This window comes from Typopeltis vanoorti, chromosome 10 (assembly GCF_054136105.1).
Source record: "Typopeltis vanoorti isolate ZY-2024b chromosome 10, IOZ_Tvanoo_1.0, whole genome shotgun sequence".
Taxonomy (NCBI): Eukaryota; Metazoa; Arthropoda; class Arachnida; order Uropygi; family Thelyphonidae; genus Typopeltis; species Typopeltis vanoorti.
In genome coordinates, this window is record NC_143558.1 from 34443689 (window position 1) to 34465911 (window position 22223).

At 36.8% G+C, this 22223-nt stretch overlaps 1 protein-coding gene across 1 annotated transcript in view; it reads right to left on the reverse strand.

Annotated features, from left to right (window-relative positions):
• The window catches only part of spn-E (tudor domain containing 9 protein spindle E), a 469695-nt gene that overhangs the window by 418216 nt on the left and 29256 nt on the right, over positions 1-22223 (reverse strand). The window contains exon 4 of the mRNA XM_090399558.1: positions 17343-17549. Within this exon, the coding sequence (XP_090255684.1) occupies positions 17343-17549 (207 nt within the window). The remainder of the gene's footprint in view (positions 1-17342; positions 17550-22223) is intronic.

Genomic DNA, 22223 nt, shown 5'->3' on the forward strand with positions numbered 1-22223 from the left:
AAGTTTTTTCCTAATATTCTTGTTTTTAATATGATATTGCCATTGATGCCATCTGTTCACGCCTCTAATCTTTCTCAGGACTCTCATATCTGCAGTCTCTAGTCTTTGATCAAGAGTTTTACTTCTGACCCAGCTCTCAGATCCATGTGAAAACTGGTTTGAACACCGTCTTGTATACAGCTAATTTAGTGTTCCGACTAATTTCTCTCTTATTCCATATGAATTTCTTCAATTGACTTCCTATCATACCAGCTTTGTTGATTCTGTTGTCTATTTCCATATTTAATTTACCATCTTCACTAAAAATCGTGCCTAAATAGCTGAAATGTTTCACTTGTTCCACAGCTTCTCCATTCACAACACAGTTGACATTTTCAATGATTCTGCCTATTTTCATTGTCTTTGTCTTTTTATTGCTGACCTTCATACCATATCTATTACAACAGTTATTCAATTTAGTCAGAGAATCTTGCAGACTTGTAGTGGATTTATTTAGAAGTATAACATCGTCCGCATAAAGCAAAGAGCTGACATTAACATCTCCAATTTTGATATCCTGTTTAATACCACTTTCCTTCCTAATGTGATCCATATAGATAATGAATAACAGAGGGGATAATGTACATCCTTGTCTCACACCAGATTTAACATTAAACCATCTTCCTGTATTTCCTTCAATTCTAACTGCTGACTTACAACTCAAATAAAGACTAAGTATTGCTTGATATAATGCCCCATTGACACCATATAACTGTAGTCTATTGAATAGCTTCTCTCTTGGCACCTTGTCATATGCCTTTTTCAAATCAACAAAACTTAAATACAGATCTTTGTTATATTCCCATGATTTCTCCACTATTTGTTGTAAAGTGAAGATCTGATCCTGACAGCCTCTATTTGACCTGAATCCAGCTTGTTCTTCAAGCTTTTCTTCCACAATTCTTCTCAACCGTTTCTCAAGTATACTTGCATATATCTTACCAGGAACACTCAATAGGGATATTCCTCTGTAATTCTCACATTCAGTTTTATTTCCCTTTTTATATATGGGTACTATGAGAGCTCTACTTCAATCATCTAGAATCCATCCCTCTGTCCAGGCATTCTTGATATTTATTTTCTATGTTCTTGCTAAAGTCCTGCCATGCCTTTTGTTTAGCTAATTTTACAGTGTTTAGCTTTCTTACATTTGTCTCTATATTCTGTAAGAGCACATAGCTGACTTATTTGCCAGGAACTTTTGATATGCTTTCTTCTTTTCCTTCACTGCCTCTTCAACTTCTTGTGTCCACCATGGAGTCCTAATTTTTCTATCCTTGCAGACAACTTCACCACATGCCTCTCTAGCTGAATCAACCAGGGTTTTCTTCAAGGCTTGCCACTGAATCTCCAAGGTTTGGTTCCTGTTTTCAAACTCTTTCATTTTTCCTTCAATAATCTTGATGTATTTTAGCCTACAGTTCAACATCTGAGAGCTGCTCAACTTTTATTCGCTTTAAAACTTTCTTACATGTCATTCTTTTCAATATGAAATTCAATTTTATCCTGCTCAAGACTAAATAGTGATCACTTCCAATTTCAAATCCTTTGTACACTCTGGTGTCCTGCACCAGGGAGAAAACATCACTATCAACAATAACAGTCAATGAGACTTTTCTTATTCCTTGCCTCTTCTCTCCATGTGATTTTGTGCACATTTTTATGTTGGAACATGGTGTTAGTAATAACCAGTCCATGTCATGAGCAGAAATCCAATGGGTATTTGCCATTATTATTAGCTTTGCTCTTTTCTACAAATTTTCCCAAAATAATTTTCTATGTCTCACAATCATTTCCTACTCTGCTATTTAGATCCCCAACAAGGACCAACTTTTCCTTTTTCATTGTGTCAGTTGCTTTTTCTAAAGCATTGAAAAATTCCTCCACTTCTACCTTAGTAGAACCTTCTGTGGGACCATAGGCACAAATACGTCTCATTGTCCAGTTCCCCAGTCATCAAGATTAGCCTCGTATTTTGTGTTGAATACTATGGCTACGCCTTCTTTTCCTTGATTGTCATTGCCTGAATATAACATTTTGTATTTATTGCTCAGAAAGATCTCACCAGTTTTTATCTTTTTTGTTTCAGTCACCCCTATTATGTCGATCTGGTACTTATCTAAATTCCTCAGTTAGCTCCATTTCTTTGCCATTCAGGCTTCTTATGTTGATAGTACCGATCTTTAACTCTGGTGATGTTGAGTTGGGGTGTGTTTTCAGATTTGTTCCAGTAGCTGACTTTTCGCCGTTTGCCCTGGTTTCCTGGAGAAAACAACAGGGACCATGTTTAACCGGGCGACGCCCCAGCCGGCATAAAATTTTGTCATGTTGTACCATCATTTTTTATTTTGGTTTAACCAATAGAAATACAATTTGGTCGGCTAAATCCCAAATTGCCAGCCCATCCTCGTTCGTTCAGTATCCAGGTAGATACCCAACAGAGTGCACCACAAGAGGGTGAGGATTTGACATTAGGTCAGAAGCCCTGGTCGGTTCTCCACATTCCTTTAAAGGCTATGTGGAAGTCTCCTCTCAGTTATACAGCTTTTAGTCATCATCATCATCAAATTCCTGCCATGTACCCTCAAGGGGTGTACAGGATATGACAGTACTACATGAAAAAATTACATCATCACTAACTTCCTATCTACAATTTTCCTCCAAATCAGTCTGTTACTTGTCAAGACTCCAACATTATCAGATCTTATATTTCTATCGTCTAAGGCACTTTGTACCGTATCAATCCACCTATATCTTGGTCTTCCTCTAGGTCGTTTTCCTGCCAACCTGGCAGAGAACACTTGTTTTGCTAATCTTTCCTCTCCCATTCTATTTAAGTGACCATACCATCTGAGATTAGCTCTGCTAACGCATTCCTGGATGCTGACAATGTCAAGTTCTTTCCTAATATCCTCATTTTTAATATGATATTGCCATTGATGCCATCTGTTCACGCCTCTAATCTTTCTCAGGACTCTCATATCTGCGGTCTCTAGTCTTTGGTCAAGTGTTTTACTTCTGACCCAGCTCTCAGATCCATAAGTTAAAATTGGTTTGAACACAGTCTTGTATACAGCTAATTTAGTGTTCCGACTAATTTCTTTCTTATTCCATATGAATTTATTCAATTGACTTCCCACGATACCAGCTTTGCTGATTCTGTTGTCTATTTCTATATTTAGTTTACCATCTTCAGTAAAAATTGTGCCTAAGTAGCTGAAATGTTTTACTTGTTCCACCGGTTCTCCATTCACAACACAGTTGACATTTTCAATGATTCTGCCTATTTTCATTGTCTTTGTCTTTTTATTGCTGACCTTCATACCATATCTATTACAACAGCAATTCAATTTAGTCAGAGAATCTTGCAGACTTTTAGCGGATTTATTTAGAAGTATAACATCATCCGCATAAAGCAAAGAGCTGACATTAACATCTCCAATTTTGATATCAGGTTTAATACCACATTCCTTCATAATGTGATCCATATAGATAATGAATAACAGAGGGGATAATGTACATCCTTGTCTCACACCAGATTTAACATTAAACCATCTTCCTGTACTTCTTTCAATTCTAACTGCTGACTCACAACTCAAATAAAGACTAAGTATTGCTTGATATAATGCCCCATTGACACCATATAACTGCAGCGCATTGAATAGCTTCTCTCTTGGCACCTTGTCATATGCCTTTTCCAAATCGACAAAACTTAAATACAGATCTTTGTTATATTCCCATGCTTTCTCGACTATTTGTCGTAAAGTGAAGATCTGATCCTGACAGCCTCTATTTGGCCTGAATCCAGCTTGTTCTTCACCAAGCTTTTCTTCCACAATTCTTCTCAACCGTTTCTCAAGTATACTTGCATAGATCTTGCCAGGAACACTCAGTAGGGAAATACCTCTGTAATTCTCACATTCAGTTTTATTTCCCTTTTTATATATGGGTACTATGAGAGCTCTACTCCAATCATCGGGAATTCGTCCCTCTGTCCAGGCTTTCTGAACTATGCAGTGCAGCCACTGTAAGACTCTTATACCACCATACTTCAGCATTTCTGGTCGAATATCATCTACTCCTGCTGCCTTTCCACATTTCAAGCCTTTGATGGCTTTTTCTACTTCAAGTATGGATATGTATTCCTGACTGCATGCCTGGTCAGTGTTTTTTTATCACTGTGCTGTCATCACTACTTGTTTCATTTAGCAGTTTTTCAAAGTAATTACTCCATACTTCAAGGATATCTTTTTCTCCTGTTTTCATTTCACCTTTATCATCTCTAATTCCTTTTACAGCACTCTTTCCTCCATTCCTAAGCTTCTTCAACAACCTCCAGAATATTTTGCCACCTTCGTGATATTTATTTTCTATATTCTTGCCAAAGTCCTCCCATGACTTTTGTTTAGCTAGTTTTACACACTGTTTAGCTTTCTTACATTTGTCTCTGTATTCTGTAAGAGTAAAAGCTGACTTATTTGCCAGGAACTTTTGATATGCTTTCTTCTTTTCCTTCACTGCCTCTTTAACTTCCTGTGTCCACCAGGGAGTTCTGATTTTTTATCACTGTGTTTTTTATCACTGTGCTGTCATCACTACTTGTTTCATTTAGCAGTTTTTCAAAGTAATTACTCCATACTTCAAGGATATCTTTTTCTCCTGTTTTCATTTCACCTTTATCATCTCTAATTCCTTTTACAGCACTCTTTCCTCCATTCCTAAGCTTCTTCAACAACCTCCAGAATATTTTGCCACCTTCGTGATATTTATTTTCTATATTCTTGCCAAAGTCCTCCCATGACTTTTGTTTAGCTAGTTTTACACACTGTTTAGCTTTCTTACATTTGTCTCTGTATTCTGTAAGAGTAAAAGCTGACTTATTTGCCAGGAACTTTTGATATGCTTTCTTCTTTTCCTTCACTGCCTCTTTAACTTCCTGTGTCCACCAGGGAGTTCTGATTTTTTTATCCTTGCACACAACCTCACCACATGCCTCTCTGGCAGAATCAATCAATGTTTCCTTCAGAGTTTGCCACTGAATCTCCAAAGCTTGATTCCTGTTCTCAAACTCTTTCATTTTCTTTTCAATAATATTTCTGTATTTTAGTCTACAGTTCACATCTGAGAGCTGCTCAACTTTTATTCGCTTTAAAACTTTCTTACATGTTATTCTTTTCAATATGAAATTCAATTTTATCCTGCTCAAGACTAAATAGTGATCACTTCCAATTTCAAATCCTCTGTACACTCTGGTGTCCTACACCAAACATCACTATCAACAATAACATAGTCAATGAGACTTTTCTTATTCCTAGCCTCTTCTCTCCATGTGAATTTGTGCACATTTTTATGTTGGAACATGGTGTTAGTAATAACCAGTCCATGTCCTGAGCAGAAATCCAACAGATATTTGCCATTATTATTAGCTTTGCTCTTTTCTCCAAATTTTCCCAAAATAATTTTCTATGTCTCACAATCATTTCCTACTCTGCTATTTAGATCCCCAACAAGGACCAACTTTTCCTTTTTCATTGTGTCAGTTGCTTTTTCTAAAGCCTCAAAAAATTCCTCCACTTCTACCTTAGTAGAACCTTCTGTGGGACCATAGGCACAAATAAGTCTCATTGTCCAGTTCCCCATTCTCATATTTGCCCACATTACTCTACTTGAGACTGACTGCCATTCAAGAAGATTAGCCTCGTATTTTGTGTTGAATACTATGGCTACTCCTTCTTTTCCTTGATTGTCATTGCCTGAATATAACATTTTGTATTTATTGCTCAGAAAGATCTCACCAGTTTTGGTCTTTTTTGTTTCAGTCACCCCTATTATGTCGATCTGGTACTTATCTAATTCCTCAGCTAGCTCCATTTCTTTGCCATTCAGGCTTCTTACATTGATAGTACCGATCTTGAACTCTAGGTAACAGCTTTTAGTTACCTATTTAAAACATTTTACAAAGTTATTTTTAATGGCCTACTACATTACTTCCATGTACACTATGCTCCAAAATTTACCACCAATATTTATGTCGTCTGTTATAGTATGCCCGCCCACAGATTTGAGACCCTTCGACACGTCACAAAAAGGAGAATCCATTCCGAAAATAGGGCAATCAATCTGTCTTGTGGGATGAGTTGTTTATTATTACACGTCTGAAAATTAACTACTCTTTTATGATCATTGTAGTTTTTAAAGTAGTAACTATTTTGCTTATATAACAGTTGGGAAATTTTATCTATAAAGCACGTGATTTCGCGTGTTGGCAACCGATTCGTAGGTCCATTTCTTTCTCCTCTTCAGCATGAATAGACTATTCTTGGCACCAAGATAAGCAAAGCTGTACAAAAGCGTGGGCATACTATAATTACATAGCACTTTGATGGTCATATCTCCTTTGTTATACGAGTGTGTTTTCCTTACTTTTTTATTTTAAAGTATTTTCCCAAGCTTTAATCATGAGTAAAAGAATTAGTGAGCAAAAAAGTGGATGTATGAAAAAGATTCAATGATGGAGAGAAGCAGTAAAATTTGCAGAAGAGGCAATAGGGCCACATCGTCGGTTGTATGAAAAAAAGAAACAAAATGCTCAAACTACGTCAGGTCGATTCTTTGTTAAGAAGTAGAATAATAAAATTTATATTCTGAATATGTTTTATTGTCTTTCAGCTTCATGGTTTTCCTTTAAGTAGGCCCTGAGACATACCTTAATTCTTTTATAAAAAAATTAAGGTTAAAAACAGAAATTTGAGGAATGAATTATACTGTTTCTCATAGGTTATTTTGTAATATATATATATATATATATATATATATATATATATATATATATATATATATATTCGATTAGTGTGTTCGATTAATGCACCTGTTTTAAACAACGCATTAGGCACATTAATTGAGGGATTGCTGTATATGCTTAAAGATGCCAATTACATTAAGAATGAAGTATTGAAAATTATTTCTATGACATATGTTCAGTTGCATTTTTATCTTGAATCACTGAATTTTGTTATGAAAACACATAGTTTAATGTGAATAAATCAAATCATATCAACATTATGCCAATTAAGAACAATAATGGAAGTTTCTACATTGTATTCACTGTAGTTTTAAGTCTGCAATTGTGGATTTAAGTCTCCAATTGTCATATTCATACATATCACAATAGATTAGGATTATATGAATATTGTAATTCTTCAAAGTGCATGTTGCACAGTTCATAAATTTCCCTATATTTACAATATCCTTAAAATAAGTTGGAAGTTTTTTCCCACTTGGTTAGACTACAATACATTTAGTTTAATCCTTTATCCAAGTATAAGTGAACAAAGTTTGTGCTTGAAGTATCTTCAGGACTGAGGCAGTGCTTTGCATTATGGGAGATACTAAGACAACCTCTCATCACGTCTGTCTTAGTATCTCCCATAATGCAAAGCACATCTCCTTGCAGAGATGTATAATGCTATGCATTAAAGGAAGGGCCACTACCCATACCTGTTTCGACCTATGTTGAGGTCTCATCAGTGGGAGCCAGACCCAGAGGTGGAGATACTAAGGTGGAAGTAATGGAGAAGTCATTACCTATACAAGTTGATAAGAGCTTAGTCCATCTTTACCACGAGTTGCCTCAGTCCTGAAGATACTTCAGGCACAAACTTTGTTTGCTTACACTTGGATAAAGGATTAAACTAAATTTATTATATCCTTAAATTAAGCTTTTACTGGACATTAGATATTGAGGGCTACTCAACTTTCTTTAGTAATACAAGGTTAAGGAAGGAGTGGGAATTATTGAAGCAAAGACAGTTGAACAATATGGTTATAAGAACAGAATATAAGGGATATTGTATTTTTAGGAATGGAGAAAACAGGACAGAGAGGGGGTATACTACTTATGATAGCATATGATCTATCTCTCCATTGATTGTGGGAGATAGTGCATTTAAAGCTATCTGATACAAGATATAAGACAAGAGGACAAGATATATAATTGGCTGTTGCTGCTGCTATAAGCTGGAGTATCTACCATATTCTACTAATCTGAATTCCAACTCAACATCTTAAATCCATTTCAAACATGCAAGAAGAATGCTCTTAATCAGAATTTACATAGATAACCACTTTAAAAAAAAAAAAACCATAATAAATTTAGTTTAATCCTTTATCCAAGTGTATGCAAACAAAGTTTGTGCCTGAAAATATCTTCAGGACTGAGGTAAGGTGGTACACTCCTTGGCAACTCTGAGCAAAGGTGGACCAAGCTCTCATCACACCTTGTCTCAGTATCTTCCATAATGCAAAGCACATCTCCTTGCGGAGATGTATACTGCTATGCATTAAGGGAAGGGCCACTACCCAGACTGTTTCGACCTTTATTGAGGTCTCATCAGTGGGAGGCAGACCCAGAGTGGTGATACTAAGGCAGAAATGCCTTAGTATCGTATAAATATGACCTCTCCATTGCTTCTGCATTAGTATCACCACTCTGGGTCTAACCAAGTGCAAAATAAACTTCCAACAACTTTAAAAACTCTTCCATGTGGGGCACCTGTTCATGGAGGAGGGGACCTCCCAGTGATGGTACTGGCCCTTTTCATTCTTCCTCTTTTTCTTTGCTTTTCTTCCCTCTACTTTTCCTGAGATCCTTTTCTTCAGACCACCATCACTGGGATCCAATGCCCTGCCACTGCGTTTTCCGTGCAGTGTGACCCGTGGACATCCGGAAAAGGGGATCCCGATGGTCTTGTACTACTTTGGTCCCAGCTTCGGCAAGACGGGCAGTCCTGGATGGCCCAGCCAGGATCAATCAGCTAGTGGGCTTGCCTGCAAGGGTCAAAGGTGTTGCAGTAAGTCTCTCACCCCATGGTCCGAGGTCGGGATCCTAGGCTTGCTGTAGTGCCGGTATAGCATCTGGGGTAGCCCTAGAGTTCCACTCCTGAGCGGAGTCATTGCTTGCCAGGCAGTGGGCGTCCATGTGTGGCTCCATGGTGGGTGGGGAGCTCTGGTGCCAAACCAAGAACTTCTTGAGCATGAATCCTTCATCCTCAAATGTTTCAGGAGCCCTAACAAAGTCTCATCCAAGCACTGATACTGTAGATACAGCATATGTAAACAGAGGTAAGAAACAAAAGATATATGATGCTAACATAAATGTACCAACATTTTTAACCATTCATGCTACAGGTGAAAAACCAATAGGGAAAATGTCACCCTTCTTTATTCAAAAAGGTTTAAAAGGACTGGCAGGACCTCCCAAAACTGTTAAGAAATTGCATTCTAGTGATGTCCTTGTGGAAGCATTGTGTCAGCAACATTCTGAGAAACTACTGAGAGCAATAACAACGGGTGGAATAGAAATTATAGTAACACCTCATAAAACACTTAACTCCTATAGAGGAGTGATATCAGAATGGGATCTCCTTGATGTTCCTGATGAGGAGATATGTTCAGAACTTAAAGATCAAGGAGTGAAGCGCATCCTGATATGTAGGGATAGTCACCTAATTCCAATGAAGAACATCATCGTTACTTTTGATACACCTAAGCCTCCAACATCTGTAAAAGCAGGGCTTCTCAGCTATCCTATTAGAATGTACATCCTAACTCAGAGATGCTTTAAATGTCAGAGATATGGACATGCCCAAACTGCCTGTCGTGGTTCTACTACCTGTGCTCTATGTGGTAGTAAAGAGCATAACAAATCTTGCTGTGCAAAAAAGCTAAATGTGTCAACTATCAGGGAGATCATCCAGCTTGCTCTCTTGCATGTCAGAAATGGAAAGATGAAAAAGAAATACAAAGAATGTAAACAGAGCAAAATATAACATACCAGGACGCAAAAAGGAAGCTAGCCACTATCATACCTGCTCTGATATCCTCTTATGCTGAGAAGGTAACAATTAAGAAAGTGACAGTAGCAACTCAAATTTGTATGTCTGTTCCACCATCTGATAATTTCACCATACCTGCACCTTATGATCACAAGTACTTGTCTGTTGAGCACATCAATCACAACCTCTGGCCTTACTCCAGAGACAACTCCAAAAATGATCCTACTCGATGAAAACCCACTTGTCAAAAAAATTATGGCAAAGATATCAACTTAAAGATAAACCACCAGATACTCCCACAGAAAAAATGAATACTTCAGTACCCAGTGAAAGTAAACTAAACTTACCAACTGACCCTAACACAGACATTGAATACTCTACCAGAGAAAGATGGACACTGGCCATCCATACTTCCCCAAAACTGATAAATATAAATATGACAAAAGGTAAGCCCTCAATCTCCCGAAAACCAGACAAGTCTATAAAACAATAGGAAAATTTGTACAATGGAACTGTCGTGGATTTCTCCAGAATATCAACGATATCAAGATTTTGTTGCAGAAACAAACCTTTCTGTTTCTGTCTACAGGAAACGTACTTAAGATCCGAGGACCCTACCTTTAGGAATTTCACTGTTGTATGCAAGGATAGAACTGGAGGTGGTCCTGCTCATGGAGGAGTAGCTATTCTAGTGAGCAGTCACATTCCTTTCCATCAGGTCCAACTTAATACTTCTATGGAAGCAGTAGCGATTTGCTTATCCGTGGGATTTCTTATTACAGTATGTTCAATTTATTTATTACCAAGTGCTGAGTTAAATGAAATTGATCTTGATAACCTTATCTCACAATTGCCTGAACCAATACTTTTGATGGGTGACTTCGATGATCACAATACTCTCAATGGGGTAGTGCTAACACTAATAGACGAGGTTGAATCATTGAAAGTATTCTTGATAATAATAACCTCTCCCTTTTAAATAATAAACTCAATACTTTCTTCCATATGCCTACCCGTTCATGTTCTGCAATTGATCTTACAATCTGCTCCCCTTCCATTCTTCCGCTGCTCACACGGAACATTGAAGAGAACATATATGGAAATGATCACTTGCCTGTTCTGTGCACAATGTCTTCACAGGAACCATGTTCACCCACACGGATAACTATATGGAAAATGGACCAGGCTGACTGGAACACTTTCTCTCATCTTGCAAAATTTAATGCTGATGCCTTCAGTCAAAACGCCTATCAATGAAGCAGTAAAACATATAACAGAGTGCATTGTCCAGGTAGCAACAGCCTGAATCCTAAAATCATCTAGGTTTCCACTCTATCCAAAGTCTTGGTAGAACCCAGAATGTCAGACAGACAAAAAACATCAACACAGAGCATGGGATATATTTTGTAGATATCCCACCACAAACCTTATAGCTTTCATGTGTGCTTGAGCCAAAGCAATAAGCTATGTGAGGCATCAGAGTCAAAAGCAATCATGGATCCAATTTACATCAATTAATCAAATGACCAGTCCAAAAATTGTATGGGATAAAATCCAGAAAATGAAAGGCAGATATAGAACACATTGTCTTCCTTAGACTATAATGGAAGTATTATTGCTGATCCCAAAGCCATTACAGACACTCTGGGAGAAAATTTTACCAGAATCTCAGCAACAGCATCATATCCTGCTGAATTTTGAATTCTGAAAGAACAGCAAGAGAAACAAAGGCTAAATTTTTCTACCAATGTTCTTGAGCCATACAATCAGCTGTTAAGGAGGAACTAAAAAGAACTCTCCTACTATTTTACCCTAGTGCAGTAGAGCCTGATGACATCCATTATGAAATGATAAAACATCTACCATCATCTTCTATGGATCTTCTTCTCTTACTATACAACTGAATACTTGCAGAGGAAGAGTTTCCAAATTCTTGGCATAAGTCAATTGATTGACATCCTAAAACCAGGAAAAGATCCAACACGAGTAAATAATTATAGCCCCACTGCTCTGACCAGCTGTCTTTGTAAGATACTGGAGAAAATGGTTAATGCCAGACTTCGCTGGTATTTAGAAAGCAACAATCTTCTCTCCAATACATAATGTGGGTTCCATAGACACTCAACTTTAGACCATTTGGTTCATTTAGAAACTTATATAAAAGATGCATTTCTGAATCAAGAACACCTTGTTTCAGTTTTTTTTTACATGGAAAAAGCTTATGATGCAGCCTGGAGATATGGCATACTAAAAGACCTCTATGTAATAACCTGGGTCTTAAAGGACACCTTTCTGTATTTACTAAAAACTTTCTTTCCAGGAGAATTTTCCATGTCAGAGTGGAAAATGCGCTATCTCGATCATATCATCAAGAGCAGGGTGTTCCCCAAGGCTCTGTCTTAAGTGAGACACTTTTCGCTGTTAAAATTAACTCAATCACTGAACAGCTTCCTCCCACTGTAGACAATGCTCTATATGTTGATGACTTGACAATTTACTGCCACTCCTGTAACATGAGAGTAATGAAAGACAACTTCAGCAAGCAATTGATCATATTTCTCTGCACGCTCTTAGTAATGGGGTTAGGTTTTTCAGGAGAAAAAAGTGTGTGTGTGCACTTCTGTCGATAATGCACTGTTCACCCAGATCCTGAATTAAGAATGGGACGCATTATTATTCCAGTAGTTACAGAAGCCAAGTTCTTAGGATTGATCTTTGACAGTAAACTTACATTTCTAGCACACATTCGTCAACTAAGAGAAAGTGCAAGAGAGCGTTGAACCTTCTTCACACTATCCTCTACTGAGTGAGGTGCCGATCAAACTTCACTTTTCCATCTTTATCGTGCACTTATACATTCAAAGCTGAATTATGGGTCTCAAGTCTATTGTTCTGCAACACAGAGTAACCTGCAATGGTTGGATTCCATCCATCATCAGGGTATGCTACTGGTGCCTTTTGCACATCACCCGCTCAGAGTCTTTATGTTGAAGGCAAATGAACCAGCTCTATCACTTTGATGGAAACAGTTGTCTCTTAATTATGTTCTAAAGATAAAGTCTCTCCAGGTCATCCTACATGGATGTCTCTTTTCTCTGCACTGGGAAGCTCAATACCACACACTTCAAACTGCTATACATCTTTTGGTATGCGTGTTAAAGAGACTATGCAAGCTCTTGGCATAAATATTGACAACATTGCCCACACTAAAACATAACAGCATCCCTCCATGGCAGGTTTCCACACCATCCTGCAACCTCTCACTTTGTCAGCTACAGAAATCTCATACTCTGTCTACCTCCAATTGTTTAATGCACACAGAGCAGCCCACACATTTCTTGCCCGTCTATAAAGAGGTATGAACGTAACCAGCACATAGTCGACATAGAGCTACAGAAATTTCAGAATCAACATGAACAATAAGAAATCAAGCAGAGAAAATAAAAGAAAGTTGTAAAAGTGCAACAAGAATGTCGACAACACAGATAAGGGCACCAATTATGGAGAAATTGGAAAGGATGTTGGCCCAATGGATTGAACATGAAAATCAACATGCTGTTCTGTTATCTACTTTGATTATCCAGGCTAAAATTAAAAGTTTGTTTGATGATTTGAATGCAATAGATCCTGATCCTAAAGTGCAATCAATCTTTTGCTGCAAGTGCTGGGTGGTTTGAAGATTTCAAGGTGCAACCATGGATTCCACAATCTCAAGCCGACTGGCAAGGCTGCAGGAGCTGATGTTGCTACTGAGAACTTTCCAGCAAAATTTCTAAGTAATTCAGGAACATGGTCAGTATTTGCCTCAGCAAGTGTTCAATCTCGACAAAATGGAGTTGTTCTGGAAGTGTATGCCAAGTAGAACATCTCTATCGGTGCAAGAAAAGAGGGCCCAGGTTTTAAAGCTTCTAAGGACTGTCTCACTTTGCTGTTAGGAGGAAATGCATCTGGAGATCATAAAACTAAACCACTGACAGTTTATCACTCTGAAAACCCACGTGCACTAAAGGGCTACTCAAAGGAGGATTTGCCTGTTGTGGCAGTCAAATAAAAAAAAAAAAAAAAAAAAAAAAAAAAAAAAAAAAAGCATGGATTACCGGAGCTGTGTTTGAGTCCTACTTTTGATGAATTGTGTCGTGAATTGAAGGCTTATTGTGACAGGATGAAATGTACCCTTCAAAATTATTCTGCTTCTGGACAATGCACCAGGACATCCTCCAAGCTTCACTGAAACTGATGAGAATACAGTATTCAAGTTATTTTTCTACAACCAAACACAACATCCCTCATTCAACCCATGGATCAGGGTGTTATTGCAACTTTCAAGAGTTATTATCTCCGCAGAACATTTTCGTAGCTAGTTCAAGCTACATGTACCGATGGTGAAGATAAAATTTCAGTGAAAGAATTTAGGAAGAAATATGATATAAAAATGGCAATTGACAACATTGGAGAGGCATGTGCAGAAATTAAGCAGTCTTGCATAAAGGGAGTTTTAAAGAAAATTTGGCCTGGAGTTTCTGATTCTAATGATTTTGATCCTGAAAGTGAGCTTGATTTTAACTGTCATGTCAACTCAAGACATGACAGTTAAAATGGCAAAATCTGTTAGATTTGAGGATGTAGATGAGACAGATGTGGATAAACTGCTCAAGTCCCACTCAGAGCTCACTAATGAAGGTCTTCTGGAAATGGAAAACAACATGAATGATGAAAGTCAGGAGCCCTTTGTTGCTGAGTCCATCAAACAGCTTTCAACAAAACAAATGACTGAATTTTTTAAACACATCGACAGTGCCATCAGAATAATTGAAGGAAATGATCCTAATGAGACTAGAAGTGCCAAAATTGAGAGAGAAATTCAGAATTCTTTGACTTGTTACAAAGAACTTATAGAGAGGAAGAATGCTGCCCATCAGCTGAATCTCACTGTTTCATTAAAAAAGTTGATCATCAGCATATCATCCCAGGGACTTCAAGAGCAAGAGTGATAATCCAGATTCACCAGACCCAGTCCACTCATTATCCGATTGAAGACTGTCAAAAGTATATAGTGTTTAGCTCTTTATGACATTGTATTAATTAAATTCATTCATCCAGCCATTCATTAAAATTTGTGTGTTTTGTTTATAAGTTTAAATAATTCATTCATTAAAATTTCTTTTGCTCACGGGTGTAAAGCTTTCATTTTTTTTTATCCTTCTGAACCCCTATCCCTATTTCACCCATGCTAAATTAAACTCACTTTATGCAATTTCGTGTTATGCAATTATTTCATAGAACCAATTAATCACATAAAGCAAGGGACACGTACTGGATCAAATATTACTACATTCATAATAGTGACAACTATAGAGACTGAATATATCTGTTCTCATTAAAAGGAAAAATTATATTTTTCTAGGTATTGCTTTTTTTTCCTTCTTTTTAAAAACTATTTAATAAAATAAATTCACTTGATAAGAAATTATATTTTGTTCAATCCTTTATCCAAATGTAAGCAAGCAAGTTGTGAAGATACTTTCACACAAAGTATCTTCACAACTAGGCTACTTATATAGAGGATGTGATTTTACATGTATCACTTTACTACCATCATGCAGAGCATATTTCCTTTCAGAGGTGTATACTGTTATGCATTATGGGAAGGGTGACTACTCAGTCCAGTTTCAATCTTTATCGAGATCTCATCAGTGGGATCCAGACCCATGAAGATACCAAGGTTGAATTAGTGCAGAAGTCATATTTTCTGCATGCAACTAGTAAAAAAGGTGCATCACATTACTAAAATACTCTGGATCAGATGATAGGGAAAGAAAGTTTTTTCACTTAGTTACCAAGTAAATTATACTTAACAAATTATTATTGTCAAGAATATAATATATGGAAAATATGACTGATTTAATCTTGGTATCTTCCTGGGTCTGGTTCCAATGATGAGACCTAAATAAAGATAGAAACCAGTCTGGGCAGTAACCATTCCCATGCATAGCAATATATACCTGATAAAGGAAGTGTGCTTTGTGTTATGGGATACTAATTCAATTGATGTGAAGTCAGATTCGATATAAGCTGGTTGGAAAGAAGCCAACTGACACCATGGTTTGAGGAACAAACAGCCATGTCAACCGCCTTAATAAGATGCAGGACCTCATTTCACTATGATGACTGCAGCAATCTTATGGGGCATACTTTCCCCAAGTGTATGATAGTGATCAATGGAAATTTTGGAACATTCTTCTGTAAGCATACAATGAGGTCCAGAACTGTTGTGGGACAGATGACCCTCGACCTCACCCAACACTCCAGTTGATCTCACAGATGTTCAATAGGGTTAAGATCAGAGCCGTATGGAGGCTATTCAAGTGTGGTGACATTAATGTCCATAAATCACACAGTTACAGCAGCAGCCTTATGACACGGAGCTGAAAGAGACAATAGTCAGTTCCATAGAAACATTACTTTGTCCAGAATGTGCATGGTTTGACCTTTGTCTGAGGTCAAACCATCATTATACCACCACCTTTCATAGTTGGGATTACTCACTCTAGTAAGAGACATTCATTGGGCATCCGTCAACACCTGTCCATCTGCTTGGTAGAGGGTGTAGAGTGATTCGTTGCTTCATAACACAGCTTTCCAAGTTTCCATGTACTGCATGCTCTTTGCACCAATGAAGACAACACTGTATGCTAGTTCAGGTAATGTGGGACTTGCATATTGCATCCTACCACAGAAATGTACCGATCAAATCCATGTTGTAAGCATCTGTTCTGAATGTTGTGCAGATTCATATTCCAGTCGATGCCCAGAACTTCACATTCAACATGTTGGCTGACAAATGGTGGTTTTTACATATCCTTCTAAGCACCCTATGGTCACGTTCAGTAAGCGTCATTCATCCATTCAGCAATTATCCATTGCAGGTAGTACTTGTAGTTGACTCTCTTTCTACACTTCCATCTCAGTATGTTATCAGATTGTTGACCTGGGATGGCCCAATTTGTCAACAATTTGCCAAACAGATAGGCCTGCAACATAACATCCTATCACAATGCTTCTAAAGTCCATCAGTTCCCTTCTCGCAACTATTTCACCTGGACATAGGTGCTTCTGAGTCAGCTGCACTGACTTGGGAGCATCACATTCCTCCAATTTATACAGGCCATAAATGTGACTTTTTACATGGCATGATGCACTTCCTTGCCCATGGGAAATGTCCATAGATCTTGGTTGTGAGGATACTTGACACACAAACTTTGCTTATGCTTGGATAATAGATTAAACAATATAATTTGTTTAGTATAATTTACTTTATAACTAAGTGAAAAAATATTCCACAACTATCTTTGAAACTTATCCTCAATCACTGTCTCAATCATTACAAGCATCAATTATATTGAAAACTAGAAATACATGAGCATATTACATGCACAGAAAATATAAAAATTAACAGACTAAGACAATCACCTGTTCTTTATACGCAGTAATTGGCAAACTGCTATTGTATTGTATTTTCATTGATGGATAATAAGTAGAATAAATTTTGGATGCTTCTTCTTGATGAAGATCACTTATAGATGGAATGCCATCAGCTATAGTACTCACTTCTTCCACTTCGTTTAAGTGACTTGGAGAAACCATGCCATGTCTTTTGTACTCTGACAACAAAGGTTGCTATATTAAAGAATCAAATTCCATAAATTACATGACTACAAAATAGTTCAATATAATAAGAAACAAATACATATACATAATTCAAGCACGATTAACCAAAACTGAATGAAACTAAGAAAGGAGATAGGATAAATTCTCTATTAGAAGCATCAATAGAATTATCAATATATAATTTTCATATTTTAAGTTACAAGAAATAGTTAATTATCTAGTAGCACAATTTAAATTCTAGAAATTCTGACAGTGGTATGAACTCTAAGTCATATTAAAAAAACAAATGCTCAGAATTTATATTGAACTTGCTAGATGAAAATTCTCCACAAAGCTATGTTCAACAGCAAAAACCCCTGGAATGTGAGCCATTCTAAAAATTAACAAAAAGGCTATTTTACAAAAAAAATTTGTAAAATTTGCAGGGAAAAAAGCAATCACTTGCCGCACTTATGACTATCTGATAACAATGAGATCTGACTGAATTTCCTGCATTTTCCATATCAATGAGCATAGCACTTTCTCACATGATTTAACAATCAGAAATCTAGACCTTACTTAAAGCTGAATTACAAGTGTAATAATTAGACTTAAATCATAATTAAAACAGCTTTCACAAAATCAAGTATCTTTAAGAACCAAATTAAAAGATAAACAGCAAGTGTCAGTTTGTCATCATTGCATTTTATCATAAAGTAGTATAAGGACATTTTTAAATAGGCTTTTCAGTACAAAAGAACTGGAATATAAACAAATATTTTGCAAGCTAAATGGTTCATGGTTAGCTAAAACAGTTGTTTACCCAATCAAAAGTTTCATGCACACCATTCCATTCTAAATCTGAAAGTATCAATATGGCAAGAATTTAATAAAAAAAAAAAAAAAAAAAATGTTTAATTAAAATTTGGGTCAGTAAATCATGTGAAATAAGTTAAGTGAATTTATCATGCTAATCTGATGATAAATGCATCGCATGGTGTAAAAATTCTCAAATAAAATTCAATCATGTTGGTTTCTTTACATATAAATATTGTTAATCTGTAAACCTGGAGTCACCCAAGGAGAAAAATGCCAGCCTGATGGATCCCTGGCATTCTGTTTACAGAAAATCTACATGTACAGGTAAATACATTCACCAGTAGTCCTCTCCTCCCCCAACAACATGGAATTATAAAACCCTATATAACAGGACAAAATTAAATCAGTTCCAATAAATGCTCTAACTACTGAACTTAACCACCATATCCTAAACACTTTCTTAGCAATGGCTACAACCCCCCCCACCCCCAAAAAATAAACCCAGTAATTGCAACCTCCTCTTCCCCTTTAGAGCAGAGATCACTCAAGATTTATCACCATTCCATATATCCAGGGTACATCCAAAAAACTGAGAAAAGTGCTAAGGAAATATAACCATACAATCACATCCCTACCAAGTGTATACCCCTACCAAATGTTCTTTGCAGTTGCACTCTCTCTCTCTTAATACAGCCAAACAGGCAGGACAATATCAGAATACAAGGACTACATTAGGTTCCACCATTACAAACCACTTACAACTTGCTGGCGATGCTTTGGACACCCAACACAGGATTTGCTGAGAGAAGGTCAATATAAGAATGCTAAACACTGTGTAAAACTAGCTAAACAAAAGTCATGGGAGGACTTCGGCAAGAATATAGAAAATAAATATCAAGAAGGTGGCAAAATATTCTGGAGGTTGTTGAAGAAGCTTAGAAATGGAGGAAAGAGTGCTCTAGGAGTTAGAGATGATAAAGGTGACATGAAAACAGGAGAAAAAGATATCCTTGAAGTATGGAGTAATTACTTTGAAAAACTGCTAAATGAAACAAGCAGTGATGACATCACAGTGGTAAAAAACACTGACCAGGCATGCAGCCAGGAATACATATCCATACTTGAAGTAGAAAAAGCCATCAAAGGCTTGAAATGTGGAAAGGCAGCAGGAGATGATATTCGACCAGAAATGCTGAAGTATGGTGGTGGCTGCACTGCATAGTTCAGAAAGCCTGGACAGAGAGACGGATTCCCGATGATTGGAGTAGAGCTCTAATAGTACCTATATATAAAAAGGGAAATAAAACTGAATGTGAGAATTACAGAGGTATTTCCCTACTGAGTGTTCCTGGCAAGATCTATGCAAGTATACTTGAGAAACGGTTGAGAAATATTGTGGAAGAAAAGCTTGGTGAAGAACAAGCTGGATTCAGGCCAAATAGAGGCTGTCAGGATCAGATCTTTACTTTACGACAAATAGTCTAGAAAGCATGGGAATATAACAAAGATCTGTATTTAAGTTTTGTCGATTTGGAAAAGGCATATGACAAGGTACCAAGAGAGAAGCTATTCAATATACTGCAGTTATATGGTGTCAATGGGGCATTATATCAAGCAATACTTAGTCTTTATTTGAGTTGTGAGTCAGCAGTTAGAATTGAAGGAAGTACAGGAAGATGGTTTAATGTTAAATCTGGTGTGAGACAAGGATGTACATTATCCCCTCTGTTATTCATTATCTATATGGATCACATTATGAAGGAAAGTGGTATTAAACATGATATCAAAATTGGAGATGTTAATGTCAGGTCTTTGCTTTATGTGGATGATGCTATACTTCTAAATAAATCCACTACAAGTCTGCAAGATTCTCTGACTAAATTGAATAACTGTTGTAATAGATATGGTATGAAGGTCAGCAATAAAAAGACAAAGACAATGAAAATAGGCAGAATCATTGAAAATGTCAACTGTGTTTGAGAACCTGTGGAACAAGTAAAACATTTCAGCTACTTAGGCATGATTTTTACTGAAGATGGTAAATTAAATATAGAAATAGACAACAAATCAGCAAAGCTGGTATGGTAGGAAGTCAATTGAATAAATTCATATGGAATAAGAGAGAAATTAGTCGGAACACTAAATTAGCTGTATACAAGACAGTGTTCAAACCAGTTTTAACTTATGGATCTGAGAGCTGGGTCAGAAGTAAAACACTTGACCAAAGACTAGAGACAGCAGATATGAGAGTCCTGAGAAAGATTAGCAGCGTGAACAGATGGCATCAATGGCAATATCATATTAAAAATAAGGATATTAGGAAAGAACTTGACATTGTGAGCATCCAGGAATGCGTTAGCAGAACTAATCTCAGGTGGTATGGTCACTTAAATAGAATGGGCGAGGAAAGATTAGCAAAAGAAGTGTTCTCTGCCAGGTTGGCAGCAAAACGACCCAGAGGAAGACCAAGATATAGGTGGATTGATACGATACAAAGTGCCTTAGACGATAGAAATATAAGATCTGATAATGTTGGAGTCTTGACAAGTAACAGACTGATTTGGAGGAAAATTGTAGATAGGAAGTTAGTAATGACGTAATTTTTTTTTCATGTAGTACTATCATATCCTGTACACCTGTTGAGGGTACATGGCAGGAATTTGATGATTATGAGGTCATTATTTCACTGCAGCAAATACAAATATGAAAGGCTATTCCTCAAATCTGCCTCAGCTCTTAAAAAATTCTCATTTGGGACAGTCTCATGCACCCAAATTTGGGAAACATTCATCCTAAGATCTTCAATCTAACAGCTAAGACTACCCAATTTAGCCCACCAGCAGGGACCATTTAGGACTCCAAGCCTGACTTTGGTTGCCTTTCTTCAGCCTCATTTGTCCATTGTTAGTGCCTGCATGCACAGTTTTTTCCTTGCACATGCATGCTTTTTTTTAAATTTAATATTTTATTAGTATTATTAATATTTAATTAGTATACATTATTTCTGGAAAAATAATAGTTGTTGGAGAGGATGTTTTTCACTATACAGGCATCTTTTTATTCCAGTCTTTCAAAAGACAGTTAGCAAAAATCCATTTATTCTTGTCAATTTTATAAAGGAAAAAACTATCATGATCCCCAACAAAATATTAGCATAGATAAGACAATTTATAATTTGGAAAATAATTTAATTATGACTTTCTGAAATAAAATGTCTGTAAAAAAGTCATTGTTTTAACTTTAAAAAGTGCAAGGTATTGCATTTTGAAGTGTAGAGATTAAGGATAGAAATGGATGAGGTTTGAGATCTGGGAATGATGATAAACAGCAGACTGAAGATATGACAGTGCACTGATAAGGAGATGGCTGTGTGCCACTGTATAAAGCACTGGTCAGATAACACTTAGACCACTGTGTTCAGAATTGTTATGCTTACTTAGTTGAGCATGCCTAGTTTTCAATATGATATGGAAACTAAAGAAGGTCCAAAGATAAGTGACTAAGGCAACAAACAATGTCGGCTATGGTTAGAGTCAGCACTCAAATATATTGTCATATCTAACAGTGTCCTTTCTAAGGCACTTCTGACTAAATCAATCCATTGAGACCTTGATCTTCTCCTCATTCTATTTAAATGACCATATCACCCCTTTGATTAGCTCTGCTCACACATTCTTGAATGCAAACAATAAAATTCCTTCCTAATGTCTTTTAATATGATTCTGCCATTGATGCCATTTGTTCAGGCCCGTTAATTTTTCTAAGAACTCTCATATCTATAGTTTCAAATCTTTGATCAAGTGCTTTATTTCTAACCCAACTCTCCTATCTATAACTTAACTTCCTCACCATACCAGCTTTGCTTGATTTTAAATCAAACCATCA